Here is a 22,091-nt window from a genome sequence, read left to right as displayed (position 1 = left end):
TTTTGCAGTGTGGTCACAGCAGCGTATACCGAAAACACAATAGAGGTGAAGCACTTGGCTCACACATGCACACACTCACTTTTTGTATTTTGCGCACACACTCCTTTTGCCTTGCTGACACACACAAAAACCTACCTACTTAGTCACATACACACTCTTGTATACGTCCAGCCTCTCTCTGGCTTCCACACATAACATTTTGACAAGGATTGCACTGGATGTACAGTGTGTGTGTGTGTGTGTGTGTGTGTGTTTAGTTGCGGCAGTATGTGTGTATTTTCGTGTGTGTGCGAGAGAGAGAGAGAGAGAGAGAGAGAGAGAGAGGGAGATTGGGATGATGTTGTGATCTAGTTCCCCTTTCCGCTGCTCCAGAAGAAAGCTTTCGGAAGCCAGGCTGAGCTACACACGGCTGACTGACTTCGAAACGGATTTACTGCATCCATTTTTTTTTTCCTCAAACCCATTCATGCATCGTACTTTTCTCTACAAAGTCCTTCTCCCATCCTGCCTGGTTTTGCATCACAGCGTTTTCAGTTCCTGACTTTTCTTTTGTCTCTGTCACTTTATGCATCTCTGTCATCAGACACCTGATTTGACCTGGTTAACTCCTGCATGCTCAGAGCATTGTGAGAAAGCTTTGGAGGATGCGAGGCTCAGCTTCTCTCTGGGGTTTCTCCACTTTCCCTCTTCATCCCGCTCTCTTTACTTCTTCTTCCTGTTTCGAATACGTTTTCTTTGTCAATTCTTTCTTTTTTGATCATTCTGTTTTTATTCGACTCTTCTTTTAGTCTCTCACCGTCTCGTCTTTCTTCTCCTGCCTTCCTCTTAGTGCTTTCCTTTTTCCCTCCTGCGTCGGTCACTCTGTCTACCTCTCCCTCACTTTGCTCCATTTCTCTACGCCCCTCTTTGCCCTACATTTTCGTCTCTTTCGTCAGTGATGCCAGTTTCTCTTTTCTTCTTTCCGTCTTACCATCTCATTTGGACAACATTTTAGATTTAGAGAACAAAACTACAACCTTTCGTGGAAAATGGTACCTTGATGTAATTATACAAACTCTTACTTTGCCGGCAGTGTTATTTTGCAACCTGGATGTTTGATATACAATGTCAAACCCTGTGACTCAAGATTTATGGCTACAGGGAAGCCGCCTTCTTTGAATTTCACATCAAAGGTGGATTATTTGGATCAGCAGCTCCGCACCAAAGGCCTGAATTTGATATTTTGGGAGGATTTATTGGACCGCAGGATGGCCTAATGGGTAGAGAAATCCTCCACCAGCCACAGAAGCCGGGCTTGAATGTCACTTTTGGGAAGCTTCCCTGCTGAAGTGTCCACGAGCAACTTAAGGAATATTCTCCTCCCAAAAGGGCGCCCTGAAGTGAAGTAAAAAAACAAAGACTTCCCTAAAAGAATCATTACATATCACATTGCACAATGGTTAAAGCATTTTGCTGGCTAAAGATCATGACATGTATTGGACGGATTGCTTACTAAGACCTGGACCCCGAGCCACTTCCTCAAGTCCTGAACTGGCAGGTTTACTGTACCGGATACGTGACTTCCAGTTTTTATCATCTTTCAGTTTTTTTTAGCATCAGTTTGTTTTTTGAGATCTTACATCCAGATTAACTTTAAATTGGACAGATTCTGTATTTTGGGCCATTGTGGATGTGAGGAGCTGAGTCAGACATTTATCCTGTGTTATTTAAATCTCTATATCAACTGGACTTGGACCCTAATGATGTCGAGTGTAGTGGCTGCTCGAGCATAGAGCGTCACAGATAGGGTTAGGTCACAGTATATTCTCTACCTCCTGTGGGGATACTTGCTGTGTCATCAGATTTTACAGCACAAAGGATATTTGACTTCCTCTGTTTCCTCTTACTGGGCTCTTTTCTTTTCTGGAGTTACCTCGAGACCTGGGACTCTGGCTTTGATCGATTTTCTTTTCTTTTTTTATATTGAGTTTCCTGTGGCTTACTTGTGAGGTGACTAAAAGTTGCACAATGAATAGAATCCCCCCCTCCAACCAATGACAGCCCATTTACCAGCATGGCAGGTCTCAATTTCTAACTTTTTTGGGGATATTTTAGGATCACTCTTTTTGATTTTCCTTGGCTTATTCAAATTGATATAAAAGGAAATTGTTGCAAAAAGCTAGGTTAGGATTCAGTACTAGTCCTTGGCTCTATGCTGTTTTCAGAGCCCGGCCGGTTTGTCTGGGCCCTGTGGCCAGACCTTGAACAGCCCCCCCTACAAAACAAATGGAGAACAGCGGCTGCATCCCTCTCTGCTGGAGCAAGGGGGCCTGCATCTACGCACAGCACCCCCTGCCAAGTATGTACTAATAGTGTGTATCAATAAACACGCCATATTGCGCACTGACAAATGCAGTTGCATATGTCTTGTGAATTTAACTAAATCCTTATGATTCACAACTACATAGTGTTAGATCCATATCGTTGTTTATCAACTATCAAATATTCCTTTAGACGGTGCACCTTTCTCCACCTTTTGTATCATTATTTACAATGAAATAGAAAAGTCCTCCTCATTAATTTACATTTACTATGTCTCACTCTGCTTGCAAGCATCATCTTATTTTGCCCACCACACAGTATTTCATTTTCCTGAGCTATGTTTCCTGCTCCATGACATCTGAATAAGACTGATTTGTGTATTTCCTCACCCTGGGCATTGAGAGAGGTTTTCATAACATCACAAAGCGTTATAAGACACTGAAATATTGTCCTCCGCCTGTCATCATTTATGACAGAAGAGGTCCAGTTAAGGTCATGACTCATAACAGACTTTTTCTTCATGAACTCTTGTAACCACTGGAGACTGAAAAAGGCACCGTGAGTCAGTCACTAGAATAAACAGGTTTAGTTTCTCCAGCAGGCCGATGTAGCGATGCAGAATGACTGCAAACTGTCGTATGAATGAGTTGCGTGTTCATCCATGTAGCTTTATTTTTACAGCACTTGATAATATGTGTAAAGATGAAACCGACTGAACTGAATTGCAAATATTTATAATGTTTTGCTTTGGTTCAAGCCTTTGTATGAAAAACCAACTGAACTACTGTTTCTTATCATTTCATGTGCCTGGGTAACTGAGCAGTTATTAGGCTGGAGAATGGGGAGATGGTGGTTACAAGTTACCCTGGTAGCTCTGATGTCACTGGAACAGCCCAGAACACACACATGCGTACACTAACACACTCTTAGTGCTGGTCCTTTGGTTTCTCTTTAGGTCTGTTTAGCTCCCCATGGAACAGCATTATATTTATATGGAAGTGACAGTCACGTATTTATACCGATGTTTAGACTTTTTCTTCTCTGTCCCCTGGTATAGATAATGCACATCCTTGGCAGAAGAGAGAGTGTAGTAGTGTGGGGGAAAAGGGGGAGGGCAGAGGAAATTGTTTGAGGATGAGAGAAAGATGAGCGGGAGGAAGGAAGCTAGATGGTTCAATAAGACAGAAGGATCAAATGGAGATGGTGAAGGCGGGAGCTAAAAGGTCTGTGAGCATGTGAGATGAGTGACTGGAGGAGATTAAGAGAGGGGAGGAAGAAAAGAGATGAAGGGGGTAAAGGATGGAGAACGAAGAGTAAAGGAGGTTTGGCATATGAAGCTGGAAAAAGAAGGGAAAAGATGAAGGTATTGGAAAGAATAAAGATGGGGATGAATGTGAAGAATGAATAACTGAGGAAAAGCGGAAGAGAACGATAGGGTAACAAATAGACAGAGGAGTAGGCTCCCCCAGGATTGTGCTAACCCAAGTAACCCAGATACCAGTTAGACGAGGAGATAAACGTCCTTCTGCTGCTGCTACGGGACAGAGCTCAACTTCAGCCTTCTGTGGTTTTACAGGCTAACTGTCAGTAACTGGAGCCCCACTGAGAAAGGGGGTGGTGGGCCTGGCAGCCGCCTGCGCCCCTCCTGGCTGCCTACATGGCCTGATTTGATTCCTCTCTTTTTCTCTATTGAGTGTGTGAGGGCATGCATGTGGGGATTTAGTGCCGTTATGTTGAGTAGAAATTGGTGCAGTGAGAAATGGCTTAATTTGTCCTGTCCTATTTTAAAACAGTAAATCATGTACTTTTAGATCCATATGTTTATTTTCCCCCTAACTGAGTTTGCAAGCTGTAGAGTCGGGCAACTAATGGAAAGCATTTTGTATTATAACGCCGTTTAATGGTCTATGTATGTTAATTCTTTGTTTTGATGTGATAATGAAGTGCTGTTTAGCAGCAAACCTGTAAGTCCCAGGAGCCTGATCTTTACATGCTGGATGGTATAATAAATTGAAAACGCTTGATCTGAACCACACACTGATGCTTGGGCTATATGTCCACCATGTCAGTGAACTTTATTCATCACAGATATTTTGCGGACAAACTGAAAAACAATTTGAAAAGGGTTACGTTGAGTCTGAGACAATTAAGCAAACTAACTATACCTACTTAAAGGCCCTGTCACACATATCCGTATGGCAGAAACGTATACAACAAAATCGCTCACAATTTGTCAGAGTCCAAATACGTCCAACTTTTCATCAGATAGGAAAAGTGAACATATACAGATACGCATGTCTAACCTATTGATAGCGTATCACTTACTAATACAAAATGTATCAGACGAATACCCAACAAATGCATAAGATATACAAAAATATGGCGTATACAAAATATCGGCAACACGCTGGTTTACGTAGATATAAGGTAAGGTACAAGTAGTATTCGTTAAGAGCAGGCGGTGTTACGCTGGGGTGCGTTGTTCAACGCTGATGTTTTGAGCATGTTCATCATTTTTGGACGTACCCGACGTGTGCTTCATAAGATATGCAGACGTTACGTGACGTTAGACATACGTGAATACGGAATACAGTACGTGACTACGTTAGAGGTACGTTACGTTTACGTCGGCTGACGGTGAACCCTACAGCCAACTTATTGATAACCTATTCCTACCTTATGTTAAGATTATCCCTGACGACGGAGTAACTTATTAAACGTGTTTCTACAGTACAGCTAGCGTTCAGCTAGCGTTTTGGGAGCTTATTGGGGTTTAAATATAGTATATAGGGTCCCTGTGAGTAGCTCATCCTCACTTCTTCACAGCACGTCTTGATGAATACATAAAGCCGTTCTCCAGCATCAGCATGACATGACCCAAATGGCACTTTTCCAGCTCCGTTGTCCAGACGCTCTGATACGTTTTGTATAAATAAGCGATAAGCTATCAATAGGTTTGACGTATGTATAATAATTAGTTATGTATTTGTTATGTATACGTCAGCTACAACACCGCTGTGGAAAAGTTGGACGTATTTGGACTCTGACACATTTTTAGCTACTTTTCATATACGCCGGCATGTTTCTGCCATACAGAACTGTGTGACAGGGCCGTATGTCTGGCGTGTTCGGCGTATCGTCTGCATCCTTCGAACGATCACAACTTACCCTTCATTCATATCAACGTACACCAGCGTATTGCCGTATATTTCGTATACGCTGGCATTCGTTTCCACCATATGGATATGTGTGACAGGGCCTTAAGCTATTAATAATTGATCGCATGTATTCTTTGTATGCATTCAACCACATACTGGTTAGTAGCTTCAGTGTTTAGGGGCTATGTAAACAATAACCTCTTTTGATGAATGCTTCTGAAACACGGCTACACGTACGTACTCCATTTCCTAGTTATGTGTGATGTAACCATATTTACAGTAGTTGAAATGTAGGTATGCCTTCTCTAATAGGATTTCCTCAAGCTGTATGTAGTATTTAGGTTAAGGCTACGTGTGTATGTGATTTTGTGTCACTATTGTTTTTCGTGTCAGTGTATGCAGTGGGGTGTTACAACCATTTAGTGCTTAAGATCTAATCTGATTACTGACCGACTGAGTGGGCAGCAGCAGATGGATGACTGTCGTTTGTGACTCTATAGCTCCTCTGGTGCAACTGCTGCTATTTAAAAACAAGTTACAGCTAAGATATTGTCCTCAATAAATGTTTTAGCGAGCCCCTCAGAGACGAGGCACGAAGGCTGGAGAGTTGCTGTTATAGCAACACCACATCCACAAAGCATGTTTTGATATAAATGTATCATTAACCCCCAATAGTACAGCAACCACTGGTGTGCTACATTTAAAAAAAATTTTTGTGTCAACATTATTTTGAGTGGTAAATCTTTCAGTTAAAGGATTTACAAGAAACACCAAAAATATTCTGGCATCGGGTCTCACACAGTACACTGAAATGATATGACAACAGAGAGAGGACATGATGCTTTATCAGCACCAGGACATGGTCAGTGTGGAGGCTTTCTGGTGTAGCCAGGTTTGGGCATAATGTGAAACTCAAGGGATTGTTATTGGAATACTTTAATCAATCAGTAATGTATGTATGTTTTATTTCTTTGCATAGTCACCCGAGAAAAAGGGTTAGAAGCTTTTTAGGAGTTTAGTGTGAATTATGGTTTATTCTGACTCTTAGGCAAATATAGTGCTACATTGTTCCCTTTCAAATACAGTGCTGATCACCACTAAGCTAACTATAGTGTAATGTGAGTTGTAGTTCACAGAGTTTTGTAATTTGAAGCATTTCCCAACGATCTGTCTCTGACTGTTTAGAAAGCTTTAGATCTCTGCTGCAAGTAACAGAAGAGTGTCTGTAATGATTTTCACTGCAAAACCCCACTAATATGTTTATTTTTGTGCAAAGAGCCAGTTTAAAATAAATAAATAATTTTTCTTAGAATGTTATCATCATAGTGACAGTTTTCATCCTAGACTGGGTCGGTAGTTATTTAGCTGGTATTGTTACAATGAGATGATATGGTGGTATTTCTAATGGGATTATAGCAGCATTGCACTGGGGATTGTAACAAGCCACCCAATAATCCAGTTGTATCATAGTCACAGTGGTATCATTTTAATTGGATGCTGATAGTAATACTGCAAGAGGGTCATTTGTTTTCTGATCTTCACTAATCGGTCGTTTTAAAGCCTTGAGGGTTAATAATACAAAGACAAGTGTAATAATATGAAAAAAGGAATGAGAGGCTTTCATCCCACAACAAACACGAAGTAAAGACTCCAAAAAGGAAAACTAGTATCAAACTTTATTTAAACCTCGAAAGACAATTTAGGAGGTATCCCCATTTACCGTGGTTTTGAGATGTAAAACAATGCTTGCAAACAAAATAGCAAAAAAAAGAAGAATACTGGATAATAAACTAAATGCTAAAAAATAATGCTTTAGAGAAGATGATAAAATACAAGAGATAAATTAAAAGAAAATAGAATTTAGATAAATAAATAAACCAGATGGAATTACAGTGAAAAGCATTTATCATCAGTTAAACAAAAATGTAACGATGTCTAAAATAAGGCCTTTTAAACAGTTGTAGTGGCGCCAGCGTCCACGTTTTAGGCCTTTTGCAGATTATTTCATGTGTAAAGTGCACTGTCAGAATTAAAACATTTTAAGTTACGTCCTGATTAATGGAATGTGAAGCATCAACGTTGTGCACAGAGTTTTACACACGCACACACGCACGCGCACACGCGCACACACACTATTGATACAGCACATTCTTGAGTGCTGAGTCAAGTTATCAGATACATAATGTCCTCCTTTACACTTGTGATGCAGTCATTCAGTCTGCGCACACACACACACACACACACACACACACACACACACACACACACACACAAACACAGTGTGTGTCTTTGAAGATGCAACTGTAGTTCAAGTTGTCAAAAGTGCTGAACCAACTATCCTGGATCAGTCTATTTCTCTTTGTTCTCAGTATGAAGTGACCTGAACACAACACAGAAAATGCTGAATGTAGTGATGTTAGCAGTAGTGATTTTTGTGCTTGCTGCAGGCCAAATCAACAAGGGTCGACATTAACAGTAACTGCAAACACACGTTTGTCAGATGGATTTATTGTCTCCCTATTTATTGGATAAAATAAGTCCTCAAATATAAATAAGCAGATCTTTCAACCCTGAATAACCCGGTAGATGATGAGGCAGATCACAATTTTAGACAGGTCTTTTGGAAAGTATTAAGTTGTAGATACTCAATACTGGAAATGAGCCATGAAATTAGACAGTCGATCGGATTCGGTTTACTTGTGTCTCGTTTGTAAACACATGATGTAGCCACAATTCACAGTCAGCTGAAACCAGTCACTGTAGTGATGATGACTCAACAAAGCCTGCAGGGATACCCGGGAAGTGACAGCATGACACAGGAAGCAGTGTGTGTGTGTCTCGCACAAGGATAAGATGTGTGAAGGTTAACCTACCGTAGAAAACAACTTTTAAAAGAACGAAAGAGAGAGAGAGAGAGTCTGGGACAAACAGGATGAATCTGTGGCAGTGGATAGTTTGTGCTTGTGTTTGCACTGCAGTGTGAAGATTATTCCTGCTATCGTCTCATACTGTGGTAATCCAGTGATGCAAGCTATTGTTTAGTTTAGTTTAGTTTAGTTTAGTTTAGTTTATGAGGATCCCCATTAGCTACAGCATTGCAGCAGCTATTATTCACAAAACAGATGTTACGTTGTGACAATGCAACCAAAACAACTAAGGTCATAACCATAACATTACAAAATAATCAGGACAAAACTAAAACACACAGACAAGACAACTCCTGTGTCCTCAACTCATTGCAATTAATAGTCCGTTCCATTTCACTCTAATATGCAATACAATAATCAATTGGCTTTATTTTTTTTACTCCTTTTCTGATTTAGACAACTTGTGTTTTCATCCTGCTTTGTTTTGTTCTAATTGATTTCATTTAGTTTTCTCTGTTTATTGTTAAGGTTATTAACGTTTTTGTTGTTGTTGTTTCCTTTGAAGTTGAGAGGGTTCTGTGTAGAGACATTTGGGGTCTAGGGGGTGCTGGGTGGGCGGGGAGACGTATGAGGGTTGAGTTGTTTTGGGTTTATATATGTTGTATGTTGGTTTTGGGTTTTTATGTGTGGACCACAGGAGGAATAGTTCCCTAGATTCAAGCTGCTACCCGACTACAGCCACTGCCATTGAACACCAGCATGTCCATAACAATTCACTAATCCTCTGATAGCAGACCTTAGCGTGTCTAACCAGATTTTAGAAACCACCTGATTGGTGCCGCAGCTGAGCAGCCATGCAACTGGTTGAGAACTGTAGAAATCTGCCTCACAGAGACTCTGGTTTGACTTTGCCTCTTCCTCGCTCCACTGCAGGTAGGACTGAATGACTTGTTTACTGACAAACCGGCTTACTGACTGTTGTTGAAGTAGCTTGCTGTTAATTTAGTGCTTGACCAGACTTACTGCCTGGCTGATTTAGCAGAAGCCTGTCCAGTTTGATCACAGGGGATTTATTTATTTAAGCTCATCTGATTTATGTTGAGCTGTGAGTCCATTAGGTCCTTCTAAAAAAGACCTTGTGTCAGTGTTTTGCTGGTTTGTATTGACTCTTTACTGACTGGTTGGTAGCCTTACTGAAACTCTCTTTCTACAGCTATTTGTTGCCTCAGTGTTGCTGTGTTACCACCGTTTTATAATCTCTTCTCCACCTGCATTTGTTCTTGAGTGAGAGTAGATTTGCACAAGTTCTCTTTTATGTCTTTATGACTAATGTTGTAGTCTGTTTTGTGTCATAAGAAGTGTATGGAGTGCCGTATAGGTTGTTTGAGTGAGTTTTACTGTCTCAGCTATTCTGCTAGCAATATGTTTCAAAGGGGTTGATGAAGCAGTTTAATTTAATTATATTTTTATCCTCCTCGTCTGTGTAATGCTCCTTTCCCAAAATCAGACCATTGAACATATTTCCAGTGAAGAAACAAGACATGTTGATTACAGATTACTCGTTAACTATGAAGTCACATGTTGACCTCAGTCCTCTCTTGTTCTCAGAATATGACGGCCAGTTAGCCCCAGCGGGAGCATCTGAATCAGGCATGGCGTCGTCTTCCTACTTGGAACCAAACCTCAATCACTCGGCAGCGGGTGGTTGTGGGGTTAAATCCCGGTCTGGGATGCCTGGTGGTACGGGTGTCGGTACGAGCGGCTCTGCTGGAGGCCTTGAGCGGCCCTCAGGCTCCATGGACCGGGTTCTGAAGATCTTCCATTATTTTGAGACAAACAGCGAACCGTGTACCTGGGCTAGTAATATCAGGCATGGGGATGCGACAGATGTCCGGGTAAGACGCACAAACACTTCTCACCTTTCTAGACCTCCATCGTCATCATTTCCCTGTTTCTCACTTATTTTCTTTGTTCATACTTCCTCTTGTTTCAACAGGGTGTTATCCAGAAGATTGCAGAGATCCACAAATTGCGCTGTGTGTCCTCTCTGGGCCTCCGTCTGACCCATCTCCACTCTGATGCACTCCATTGGTTACACCCTGATTTGGGTGTGTGTCACGTCAGGGAGAAATATGAGAAACAGCACCCCCAGGAGGAGTGGAGGTAGAATTACAACACGGTTCAATGTTTTACACTCACTGTCTGCTCCCACTCCCCATGTCTTCCCTTGTTTCACTTTTTCCATAAGTGGTACTAGAGCTAGCTGCAGATTGATACTTCTACTTTATCATTTGTCCTCCTTCCTTAACATTGTGCTAATATCTAACAGCAGTCCAAGTAACATAACATTACTTTATTCTCCTCAGAGGTGCATTATTATGACAAGCATGTCATCTTTATAAATGCCCTATTGGGCTGTACAGGAGCTGCACTTGTTACATTTTTAGAGCCTTATTTTTCCCATTTATTTGATGCAGTAGCCTAATATACCATGCAGGGGTGATATGCTGTTTCATGAAGGGAATGAGCAGCTAGTTATTTGAAAGCAGCTCTGTCTGTTTTCATCCTACAGTCAAACTATGCTGGTGCTTTGCCATCTTCAGTTACTGTTAACAGCTATTCTTACAATTCAGTCCTTTGTCTTTCAGTTGATGTGTTACACCCAAAGTCATTAAAATTGAAATGAGTTCAAAACGAACGACTTGTTCACTGCGCTAACATGCAGCCGAGCAGCTCCGCCAGTTGTTGCAGCTTTGCCTCGGACGGCGGCAGAGCTGCAAGCTGCCAAGCTATTGTTAGATCAGCAGAAGTAGCCCAGGGGATGGACTGACTCTATCTCCCTCCTCTCGCTCTCTCCCTCGCGTGTTTCTCTTCTGTCTCGTGCGCTTGCAGTCATTCTTTTTCACTCTGATCTGTCCCTCCATCTTTGTTTCTCTCATCTCTCACATCTGTGTTTTCTTTCTTATCCGGATCTCTTTTCTCTCAAACACGCATCGTTCTCTCTCTTTTCACACTCTCCTTTTGGTTCATTCATTATAGAACAAGTATGTTTTATTCATTTTGTCTTCAGCCTTGATTTCCTTTTGTTATCTAACTACAGGCCTGTGCCATCACAGCACCTTGGAGCTCGCTATTCTCCTGACTCATTTCTCCCCGCTGTAGTCACTGCAATATGTCAGTCATAAAACAATATGTCACTCTAAACTATGATGGCCCATCTGGGTACTTCTGTGGCACAGTTAACTGGCAAGTGTAACAGCAGGAGTCGCATTATGCTTTATGGTATTACAAGGTTATCACTTTTAGTATGTTCACTGTCAGCAAAATAGGAAGTGCCGTCTTACTGTGACACCAGACAGTAATACAGTGAGTAGAAAGGGCATCTTCCAAATTCAATACTTTGTTTTAAGCATCTGTGTTGGCAAACAGCCACCCTGCTGAGGTGACTTTGAGCAAGACATTGAATCCCCCCCCCCCCCCTGTTAAGGTAGAGCAAGAGGACTGAAGAAAATGTTTGATGTAATGCAACATATATCTATAGTTCTTTCATTATCTCGAAACAGATGTGGGATTTTCTTCTAATCAGGAATATGTCCATGCTGTTATCCAAGTCAGATGAACAAATATTTAAACTATAAGTGTTGAAATTCAAATCACTGTAATGTGACAATTTTCTGTTGCGTTATAATATTTGACATTTTTGAGAAACGGGAATCCAACTTTAAAAAATAATAATTCAAAGTGAAGTTCTCATTGTGAGCCAGTGAATAAAAGTACTTATATAAAAGAGGCTCCAGGTGGTTCAAGCTTTTCATTCTCGGCCAGAGTGGGGGGGTTTAAAATGTATTGAGGCCTGCGTGTGCGTCAGCCGTATGCATGAGTAACTATGCCCCTTCTGTCTCTATGCCTCCGACATGCATTGAATTTGGATGCTGTGTGGGTGTGCGTGCTGACTGTATGGTTCTTTAGCCGGATTGTCTCTGTCGTTCTCAGGTATGAGTTGCGGATGCGGTACCTTCCTAAAGGTTATCTCAGCCATTTCTCTGAAGACAAACCCTCTCTTAACTACCTCTACCACCAGGTGAGGAAACACTGCAGGATCTCATACAAAAAGAGGAGAGAAAGGTGTCCTCCTTTTATGATACAATGCTAAATACATTTTTGCATTAAAAAACCTTCTGCTCTGTCCCTTCCTCCCTGTCGCTTTTACGTCTATAAGGCAGACATACATTGAAACGGATAACTTTCATAGATTTCAGCAGTGTTGTTATACATTATTGCTCCGTTACATTGTGTTTCTCCAGGTAAAGAGTGACTACATGCAACATATAGCTGATCAGGTGGATCAAGATGTTGCTCTGAAACTGGGCTGTTTGGAAATTAGGTGAGAAACACACCAACAAAATCTACGCAATTATTCTTGACCATTAGTCCCTGCTTTAAATCAGAGAGGCATATTAATACTGTTTCTCCTTTTCTCCTCTGTGAATTATACAGGAGGTTCTTCCGAGAGATGCCAGGCAACGCCCTGGATAAGAAATCCAATTATGAACTACTAGAGTACTGATTTTATTTTTATTTCATGTATTTTAACAAATTGTATGACGGTAGATTCAAACTATTCAAAGTGTTGTGATTCTGTGATTCTTAGAAAAGACGTTGGTTTGAGAAGGTTCTTCCCCAAAAGCCTGCTGGACTCCCTCAAGGTGAGGCTTAACTGCTGTTAATGTAGTAAACAGTCAGCGACTGACTCGACACGGTCTCCCATTTAACTTCCATTGCCAGATAACAGACGTGACAGTGGCAGAAATGTCTTTGGGAATCCTAGTCAGGCTTAGTCGGCTGGATGAGCTAATGGCTATTTGACTGAGCAGAGAGACCAACTTGATGACTGAGTGGATGTCTGGCTGAATGTCAGATAATCTCATTGTATTGAATCAGTAAAACGTCCTGTTGTCACTCGCAGTGGGCTTTGTCTGTTGTGTGCTTCTTGGCTCTCAACCAACTTTCTCCCAGAAAGACTTAACCCCTTGTAAATGTTTTTTTTCTACCTCTCTATCAGGCGAAGACGCTTCGTAAGCAGATCCAGCAAACCTTTAAGCAGTTTGCTAACCTCAATGATGAGCAGAGCATCCACAAGTTCTTTGAGATACTCTCTCCCATCTACCGCTTCGACAAGGAGTGCTTCAAATGTGCTTTGGGGGTAAGGCAACACTGAATTCATAAAGACAAACAATGTTACATGTAAAGGTGAATGGTGAAATCCTTCCATACATCTTCCATACCTGAACATTTGAATTAAGTTAGGAAGTTGAGCCTATTTAGCATTCACATTGTCGAAAACGTGTAGCGTCATATTTAATTTAAATGGCATGTCAAAACATTATGCAAACCTTCCTCTGTCCTAGAGTGCATTTCATGTCAAAAGAACTGAAACAGATGAGAACATTACAATTGTTTTATGCTATCAATGTTACATTTTTGTGTGTAGTTAATAAAGCAGTTGATGTGATGAAATGTGACATCTATATTAATGCTGTATTCCTCCCACTGTCTTTCTCTATTCCTCTCCAGTCTAGTTGGATAATATCGGTAGAGTTAGCTATCGGCCCAGAAGAAGGAATCAGCTACCTCACAGATAAGGGCTCAATGGTGAGAACACGCTTGCACTTAGACTCATCTCACAAGGGCAAACCTTTATCATTCCTCAGTAAAAGTGTAGCCTTCTTTTGTAACTCACTTTCTTTCAAATATCGTCTGCTTCGTGTGTCTATTGCAGCTAAGAGATGATTCAGTTCTGTATGTTCTATGAATTCAAGAAGGCTTTCAACACCATACTGCCCTCTACTGGTTTTCTTCTCCAGTAGACATATTCAAGTTGAAAATAGTTGTGTGGTGCAAGTTTTTGTGACATTACAGATGATATGAGCTAGAAAAAAAGGCCATATGTGTGCTGTCACCAGGTGATGTGATTAGGAAATCTGCACAGCTGCTTGAAGGAGGTGCTGGCTGCTCAAAATGCAGTAACAGCTGCACACCTGCAACTCCAGTGCTTAAATTGAGTTATTAGATTTCAACCTAATGATGACTGTCTGTCAAAATTATTACAATGAATTTAATAAGTCGATCATTGCATGTTGCAATTAAACCGAGCTTGTCCTTTTTGGCCTTCATAAACACTGTTGAAGTTCACTCTTGATGACATCGTCTTTCTCGTGCTCCGTGTTAAAAGACTGTGACTCCTGTGGTTGCCATTGTTGTATGTAAAAACAGAAATACATGACTAACTGGGAAAACAATATGTCTCAACCCTCTGCATTATTGCATGAATGATCTACAGTTCTTTGAAAAAATAATTTCCACTGAGCTGAATACCAACATATGACGTAAATTATGCATGATGCCTTTGTCTCTGCAGCCTACACACTTAGCTAACTTCAACCAGGTTCAGGCCATCCAGTACTCTCCTTTGGAAGAGAAGGACAGGAAAGGCATGTTACAGCTCAACGTAGCAGGAGCTCCAGAGGTGAACGCACACACACACGCGCACACACACTATTGATACAGCACATTCTTGAGTGCTGAGTCAAGTTATCAGATACATAATGTCCTCCTTTACACTTCTGATGTACTCATTCAGTCTACACACACACGCACACGCACACACACACACACACACCTTGCATATTTTGTGAAACATTATTGCTTGTTTGGATGTTAAGTTTGCAGTAATATCTCATGTTAGATTTGATTTAGTTAATTAATTAAACTTTTGTACATGTGTAACTAACATTAAATAGCTTGTGCATTGTTAAACATTGTATTTTAAGTTGCAGTAGCAATCTGTGGGGAAAACATGAAAAGCTGTAGAGAAATAAGGAAACTGCACTTGGGAGGGTGAAGGCGGGTGTTGCCATCTACACTTGAGTGTGTCTGTCGAGAGTGGGTGTGTGCCATGCAGCAGGCTGTACTAGTGGAAAAGCATGTGTGCATCAGTGCTAGAGTGTCTGTGTAAGGATGTGTGTGTGGATGGAAGACTGAATGTGTGTGTGTGTGTGTGTGTGCACTGATAGAAGACGTTATCCCTAATAAAGCTCTCATTGTGTCACTGTGAAGCAACGCTGTGTCCCACTAATCCTGTATGTGTGTGTGTGTGTGTGTGTGTGTGTGTGTGTGTGTGTGTGTGTGTAGCCCCTCACAGTCACCACGGCATCGCTGACTACGGCAGAAAACATGGCTGACTTGATTGACGGCTACTGTCGGCTCGTCTCCTTAGCTACTCACTCCTTCATTGTCAGAGTCCACAAAGGTAAGACGCGCAACTACTGTTACATTTATTTTGTGCTTTCTATACGTCCACATTTCACTATTGTTTGTGTCTATTGCATCATTATATCGGTTCAGTGTTGTGCAGCTAAATGTTGATTGTGATCAATTGTATGTTGTTAAGATGGTAACAGTAACTCTAAGCAAAGAAAATGCACTTCTGCTATAAATAGTAATCGGGTTTGAAATTGCTGTCAACCTTCTTTCAAACAGTATCCAGGTCTGATTGTGGCTAATGAGGCTTTACACGACGTGTCACTTTGAATAACCAGCTGATGTTTCGCTCGTCTTTTCTAAAAAATAACTATGGCTACAAAGAAATGGTTACAGTGATGTCCCTCTAACATCTAGGACTAACACATGTGTTTCATTTGTGTCTGCAGAGGGGGACAGAGCTCTACCGTCCATCCCCAAGTAAGTCAACAGACTCCTTTGTCTCATTAGTTGCTTTATCAAGTAAAACCAAGGAGTCAGTTTCCTGCGAGACATGAAAGAGGTTTATTCAAATTCAGGTTTTGCATAAGAAAACATCCAATGTCTTCCCTTTTTACACGCACAACTTTGTTTGTTGTTTTATTCATTTTGTTTAGCACTTCAGAATCTGCTTTGAGGGAAATTGGATTTTTTTTTTTTCTTAGTCCGCGACTCGAATTTCTATAAAATATCGACTCTTTTTTTCCATCATTTTCTAATCTTCTACATTGTAAAACATGACAGGATGTGGGAGGGTCCTCCATTCCTCTGGTTGCACTACTATCTTCATAGCTGCATCTGGAAACTTTAGGTTTAGATTATTGTGAGCTGAACTGATCTTCTTATTTCTTGTCCAGAGTTTCAAATCATGAGAGGCGGATGGAAAAACGGATGGACGGAGTACGGACCCGAGCTGTTTGTGTCTCAGGTATAAATCCCCGTCTCGCTTTCTCCTTTCCTGTTGATCTGTTTCTCCCCTTTTTTATTTCCCTGTCTGTCTGTCTGTCTGCTGCTCTAAATGTCATGAAGGACAGTGACTGCTAACAGTTAGATAAAGGCTTCATAGACATGTTCCCTCTATAAAGCCTCATCTGTGTGTGCAGTGAAGAGTCCTTGTCTCGCCAGATGTCCCCATGGAGAGCTTTAGTCACTGTCACTCTTCCTCTGCCCTGACTGCCTACTGACCTCTGACTAACACACAGAATTAAATGAAAAAGACCTCGGATATAGAATCGGGTCATTAAATAATATCTGTGACCTTATTTTTAATATCTTTAAACACTAAAACTATTACTTCTTCTCTTTCCCTCTCTGTGTGTGTTTCATGCTGCATGGTGCTTCTGAAGGTCACACTAGTGGCGATGGTAAACATTCTTTCTATTAACCTAAGTTAGTAACTCAATGGCACTGCTGCTCCGTGTCTGTCCACATTAGGCATACTCTATGTGTGTACTGCATCCCGGTATCTGCCTGTAAGTGTTTCAGGCTGATCCATGACTCAACCTGTTATTCGTTTCTGTGGAAAGAATGAACCTTTCCATCCCTCCCCTTTCCTCTTCTCTGTCTCTCTCGCTCTTGTACTCTTCTGTCCTACATTCCTCGTGTGCAGCTGTTTTATAGTACATGAAAGTTTAAATCGCTGTGTATGTGTTTGGAGTCGGGTATGGTGACGGTCTATTGGAAAGGTATCTGTCAGATGATGGTGTGTTTCTGTTACTGGGGCCATTTTCACTCTTTTCTTTTGCCTGTGAGCTTGTGTTCACAGAACTTCCTAATTTAATACAGTGACTTATGTGTTTAATTGTTATTTAGTTAGTGGTGGATCAAGGTATTTCACAGTGACGGGTTATAATGTTAGTATTCCCTACAAATTCAGGTGATACAAATCATTTTGATATTGATAATGGGACCTTTGGTTCGTGTAACCTCCACGTTGTCCGGACGACTCGGCTTGCTATATCAAAGTGGAGTTTTATATGTTGGCTTGCTCTCAACTCTTGCTCTCGTATCTGCCTTTTCTGTGTCACCAACTGAGACTTAATGTTTCTTGGCTCTTGTTTTCCCTCCCCACTTCTCTCTGGCTCTGCAGAAACGGACGACTATGCTGAGATCATAGATGAGGAGGACACCTACACCATGCCTTCAAGTAAGTACACACACATGCACACAAACATTGTTGGCAGCTAGTATCTACAATGTGGAGCGGAGACACAAAGCGGCGAGTCGACATTGTGCACCTGTGTGAGTGTTAGTTCACATGTGTGCAGCTGGAAAGGTATGTAAGTGCCTATCAACATTTTTGAGAGTATGGCGAGTATCTTGAAATACTTTAAATGTTTCATCACACTCCACATTACTGGAAGATGTAATGATACATTGGACCTAACTATAAATCTATTCAGCCTTCAGCTTTGAATTAAACTCTTCTTAGATTAGTGGATAAAAGGATGACGAGCTAAATAATGACTGAGGCTTGACTGAATCTACCTTTTCGTGGTCACATGTAACAATCTTGTATAAAAGGGGAAACCACTTGAACCGCCTACTGTCTTTATATTAATAGATGATCAGTGAGTTGTCACAAGCTTCCTGCGACCTCTTCGAGACATTATCTCGACACACTTTCATTACTGTAAACATTTTTCAAATTGCTCCACGTCCTGCTAATCACTATTATGATAAGTCATAATAAGTCATCTCGACAATTACATTCATGTAGAGTTTTATCTGGCCTTAAAGGGATAGTTTGAGTCTTTGAAGTGGGGTCTTTGCTTTTTAGCAGAAACATTGGATTAAATATAGTGTCCATGTTAAGCTCACCGCAGCGCTGGGTGGTGATGCTACATACTGTAGGCAACATTTAGACGCACTGGAGATGGGCGATATAATACCTTAATGTATGATGGGGAAAGGAGCAGGGATTCTTACTGACAAAATTCCTAATTTAACCTGCTTCAAAATGTTGCCTGGGTATCACAAGCATAAGTTGTCCCGTGCTACCGAAATGTTAACATGGCTTTGCTTTTTGACAATTAATTAATTATACTTTTACAAAAGTCCTGTGGACAGTTGTAAACACTCAAACGCATACAGAGAGAACAAGCAAGTCAAACATCACACAGCGATAGCAAGATGTGCACACTAAACAGCATCTCATGTTGCATGACGTTATTAGAATTGTTAACGGCTGATTTAGTTAGAAATGATCTAGTAAGATCAATACACTCAAACACACATTAGCCAGCCAAGGTCACGTTTAGCAGTTCATGTCTCGACTGAGCAGATTCAGGCTTTCGGTGTCTGTTTTTTTTTTTAAACCGTAGGTTGGCACGCAATAAAAGGGCTCACTTTGGTGTTATGAAGTTATGTTGCATGATAATACAGGCCTTTTATGAACTGTTGAAGCTCGCTAGGGGCGACCCACGGTGTGAGTGTTTGTTGCTTGCTTTTTTTCTTTGTATGGTCACAAAAAAGAATGAACCTTGCCTCAGACCAAACACACCAAAAGGCTTTAAATATCCTACACCAAGTTATTTTATATGATAAGGGACACGATTGTGATACCCTTTTCTGACTTGCATTACCTCTAACTTAACTGCGTCACTGTCTCACATAAAATCATGACAATTGTTAACGACTGCAGTCACAATTTCTGCATCTCTGTACTCACAGATAGTTATTTCTGTCTCCTATCACTAACCTATTTTCCCAGAATACTATGGACTAGATCAAGGTAATGATTGGAACGTACCAGAAGTCTGGTTGTATTGTGATGGCACTTTGATTTTGTGGTTGTTGTGATCCTTATTTTCTGTTTGCTTGCAACTGGAAAAAACAGAATTTATTTCCGTACATGTACCCTGTTGATTTGACCCCCCCTCTGTTGATGTTTGATGTGATGTCAGTTTTGGGCTAAATCGATGGTAGCTTCAGAACTGAACCCCAGGTGTTGGACAAGGATCTTGCTGTGTATGTTTAAGAAAAGGAAAAGGTTTGACAAACTGTATTTAGTTACATCATTGTAAAAATCAATATCCACTTGACTTAAGGCAAGCTGTTGAAACCCTTACTGCTCAGGGTAACAACTACATGGACACAGTTCAAAAACATTTTATATATTGTTCACGAGGCAAGTTGAGTCAGAGCATGTTCCTATTTACAACTTTGGACTGGAGGAGGAAGTGTAGTGAGATGGAAGTTTTAAAGTATATATATATGTGTATAAATATACTGTATATAATTACACGCACGTTTTAAAACCAAACCGCAAATTAATTGGGTAGTCCCACGCCGTTGTTGCCGGGCACACAGGCATTAATTATGGCCAACTGTACATTTTTGTTATTGTATGTTGCAACTCCATTTAGTCTCTTTCCCACTGCAGACATTTTATTGCCCGGCAAACTGTAGTTGTCTCAGGCCGCACATGTGCTGGACATTTGATGACTGTAAAAAGTATGAAAGTCAGAGATTTGTCAAATCCTGTACCCTCATGTGCTATATTCTTATGCTGATTACATGGACAAAGTCAGGTCAACCGTGTCAGCAAACAACCAGCCTCTCAACAGCCGACAGAAGAAAATTGTCTGACAGAGATACAAATTCCTTTTGGACCAAGCAAGTGTACCACTGGTCCTAAATCTGCCTGTGAGCTTTTAATCCCTGCCCAATCTGTCTCATTGTTATACAAACCACCTGACTTTATCCATATAACGTAACGTTTGATTTAATGTGGAAATTCATGTTCATGTATACATTGAGTGTTACTGGCTGTTCGTCTGTGTTACATGGCATGTGTGGATGTGGTTTGCTGATGCTATTGTTGCATGCTGTTGACCTTGAGGTATGCTGATTGTTTTAAAACTAAGCTTGTCAGAGTAGGAAGGTGAATTAACTTCAGGCATCTGGAAATTCAGGATAATTACATTTGAATAACCACATAATGTCACTTGAAAGAAATTAAAGTTTGTTATACACTGTGAGGTCGGGTCTGAAATATTTCCATTCACGTTTACATACATTTGATGGAAGAATTGATCAAAAGTTGATCATAGACAGAATCAGTTGCACATTTTGAAAATGTAAACAAACTACACATTGTAAAGCACTCTGACAAGCTTCAAGGTCTGAGTAAGTAGGTGTGTGTGTTTGATCTGAAGGTATTTTCTGCTTGTGTGTGTGTGTATCGGTGTGTTCATGTCTATGCATATTATGTACATAGCACGGGACTATGAGATCCAGCGAGATCGTATTGAGTTGGGACGCTGCATAGGGGAAGGTCAGTTCGGAGACGTCCACCAAGGAGTCTACATCAGTCCGGTACGTAGTAGAGACACACACATACATACACACACACACACACACACACACACACACACACACACACAGATATACAGACACACACACGGTCCTTTACTGATTCATTCACACGATCAACAGTCTGTAGATAAAAAAAAAAGTTAATCTTACAAAATGCAAAAAAATAAATCTCTTCCTGACCTTATTATACGTGTGTGTGTGTGTGTGTGTGTGTGTGTGTGTGTGTGTGTGTGTGTGTAATTAATGCAGTCTCTTACTCACCTCTCATGTCTTTTTTCTCTCTTACACTCTCCCTGCAAAGTCACTTTGAAGCTAGACTAAAAAGACTGAACTAGAACTCGCGTCACACTAACAGCACACCTACAGTGTAGTTGTAACAGAAGAAATGATGGCCACTCAATAACCACTGACAACTCTTTTAATTTAATTTCAATATGTGATACACAAACATCTAATAATCTCAGTGTATTTTTGAAGCCAGTGAACTTGCTAAATACAGACGCTTACGTTGTGCTGCTGATCATGTTCTTTACTTGGATCTGTTTGGTGCAGGAGAACCCAGCCCTGTCAGTGGCAGTGAAGACGTGTAAGAACTCAACATCGGACAGCGTCAGGGAAAAGTTTCTCCAAGAAGCATGTAAGTTCCTCGTGTGTTTCTCAAATGTTACCTTAATTTACTCAAAACTTACGCAAAACTTACAAGCTGTTTGTGAACTGAACTTCTTTCCCTGCAGTGACCATGCGTCAGTTTGACCACCCACACATTGTGAAGCTGGTGGGAGTCATCACAGAGAACCCAGTCTGGATTATCATGGAGCTCTGCACGCTCGGAGAGGTAGGACAGTGATAACTATTTGTATAAGGGTGTTCAGTATCTGCTAGTATACTGCGGGATGTGTGCATGTGTTAAAAAGCTTATTAAAGTCATCACAGAGACTCTTGTACAGTATATACATGGAACCTAGGGCTTGTTTCTTTCTCCAGTATTTGTTTAAATAAAGAGGGAATTTGATTTTTAAAGTCAGATTATAAAAATATCATCTGCAGTGCAAACTAGGGCTGCACGATAAGAGGAAAATATGTGAAATGCAATTTTTGTAGCATGAAACACAACTACATTTGGTTGCGTGGGGAAAATAATCCAGGG

General features: G+C 40.9%; 1 protein-coding gene across 9 annotated transcripts in view; it reads left to right on the top strand.

Annotated features, from left to right (window-relative positions):
• ptk2ab (protein tyrosine kinase 2ab) overlaps nucleotides 1-22,091 on the top strand; it is a 61,083-nt gene that overhangs the window by 10,601 nt on the left and 28,391 nt on the right. For 4 of the 9 annotated variants that reach the window (XM_029451431.1, XM_029451436.1, XM_029451430.1 and 1 more), the window contains 18 exons: nucleotides 9,935-10,221; nucleotides 10,323-10,489; nucleotides 12,320-12,407; nucleotides 12,631-12,710; nucleotides 12,824-12,886; nucleotides 12,978-13,032; nucleotides 13,389-13,529; nucleotides 13,901-13,978; nucleotides 14,745-14,852; nucleotides 15,518-15,635; nucleotides 16,036-16,066; nucleotides 16,483-16,553; nucleotides 16,972-16,989; nucleotides 17,715-17,771; nucleotides 19,338-19,358; nucleotides 20,847-20,944; nucleotides 21,497-21,581; nucleotides 21,679-21,779. In XM_029451431.1, the coding sequence (XP_029307291.1) occupies nucleotides 9,979-10,221; nucleotides 10,323-10,489; nucleotides 12,320-12,407; nucleotides 12,631-12,710; nucleotides 12,824-12,886; nucleotides 12,978-13,032; nucleotides 13,389-13,529; nucleotides 13,901-13,978; nucleotides 14,745-14,852; nucleotides 15,518-15,635; nucleotides 16,036-16,066; nucleotides 16,483-16,553; nucleotides 16,972-16,989; nucleotides 17,715-17,771; nucleotides 19,338-19,358; nucleotides 20,847-20,944; nucleotides 21,497-21,581; nucleotides 21,679-21,779 (1,623 nt within the window). In that variant the 5' untranslated portion in view covers nucleotides 9,935-9,978. Of the gene's footprint in view, nucleotides 1-9,934; nucleotides 10,222-10,322; nucleotides 10,490-12,319; nucleotides 12,408-12,630; nucleotides 12,711-12,823; nucleotides 12,887-12,977; nucleotides 13,033-13,388; nucleotides 13,530-13,900; nucleotides 13,979-14,744; nucleotides 14,853-15,517; nucleotides 15,636-16,035; nucleotides 16,067-16,482; nucleotides 16,554-16,971; nucleotides 16,990-17,714; nucleotides 17,772-19,337; nucleotides 19,359-20,846; nucleotides 20,945-21,496; nucleotides 21,582-21,678; nucleotides 21,780-22,091 lie in introns of those variants that run through there. The other 5 variants (XM_029451438.1, XM_029451434.1, XM_029451433.1 and 2 more) reach the window with 4 other exon arrangements.

The sequence above is a fragment of the Cottoperca gobio genome, chromosome 16 (assembly GCF_900634415.1).
Source record: "Cottoperca gobio chromosome 16, fCotGob3.1, whole genome shotgun sequence".
Classification (NCBI taxonomy): Eukaryota; Metazoa; Chordata; class Actinopteri; order Perciformes; family Bovichtidae; genus Cottoperca; species Cottoperca gobio.
The sequence above is the reverse complement of the archived record's forward strand: the minus strand, read 5'-3'. Positions and strand labels throughout refer to the sequence as shown.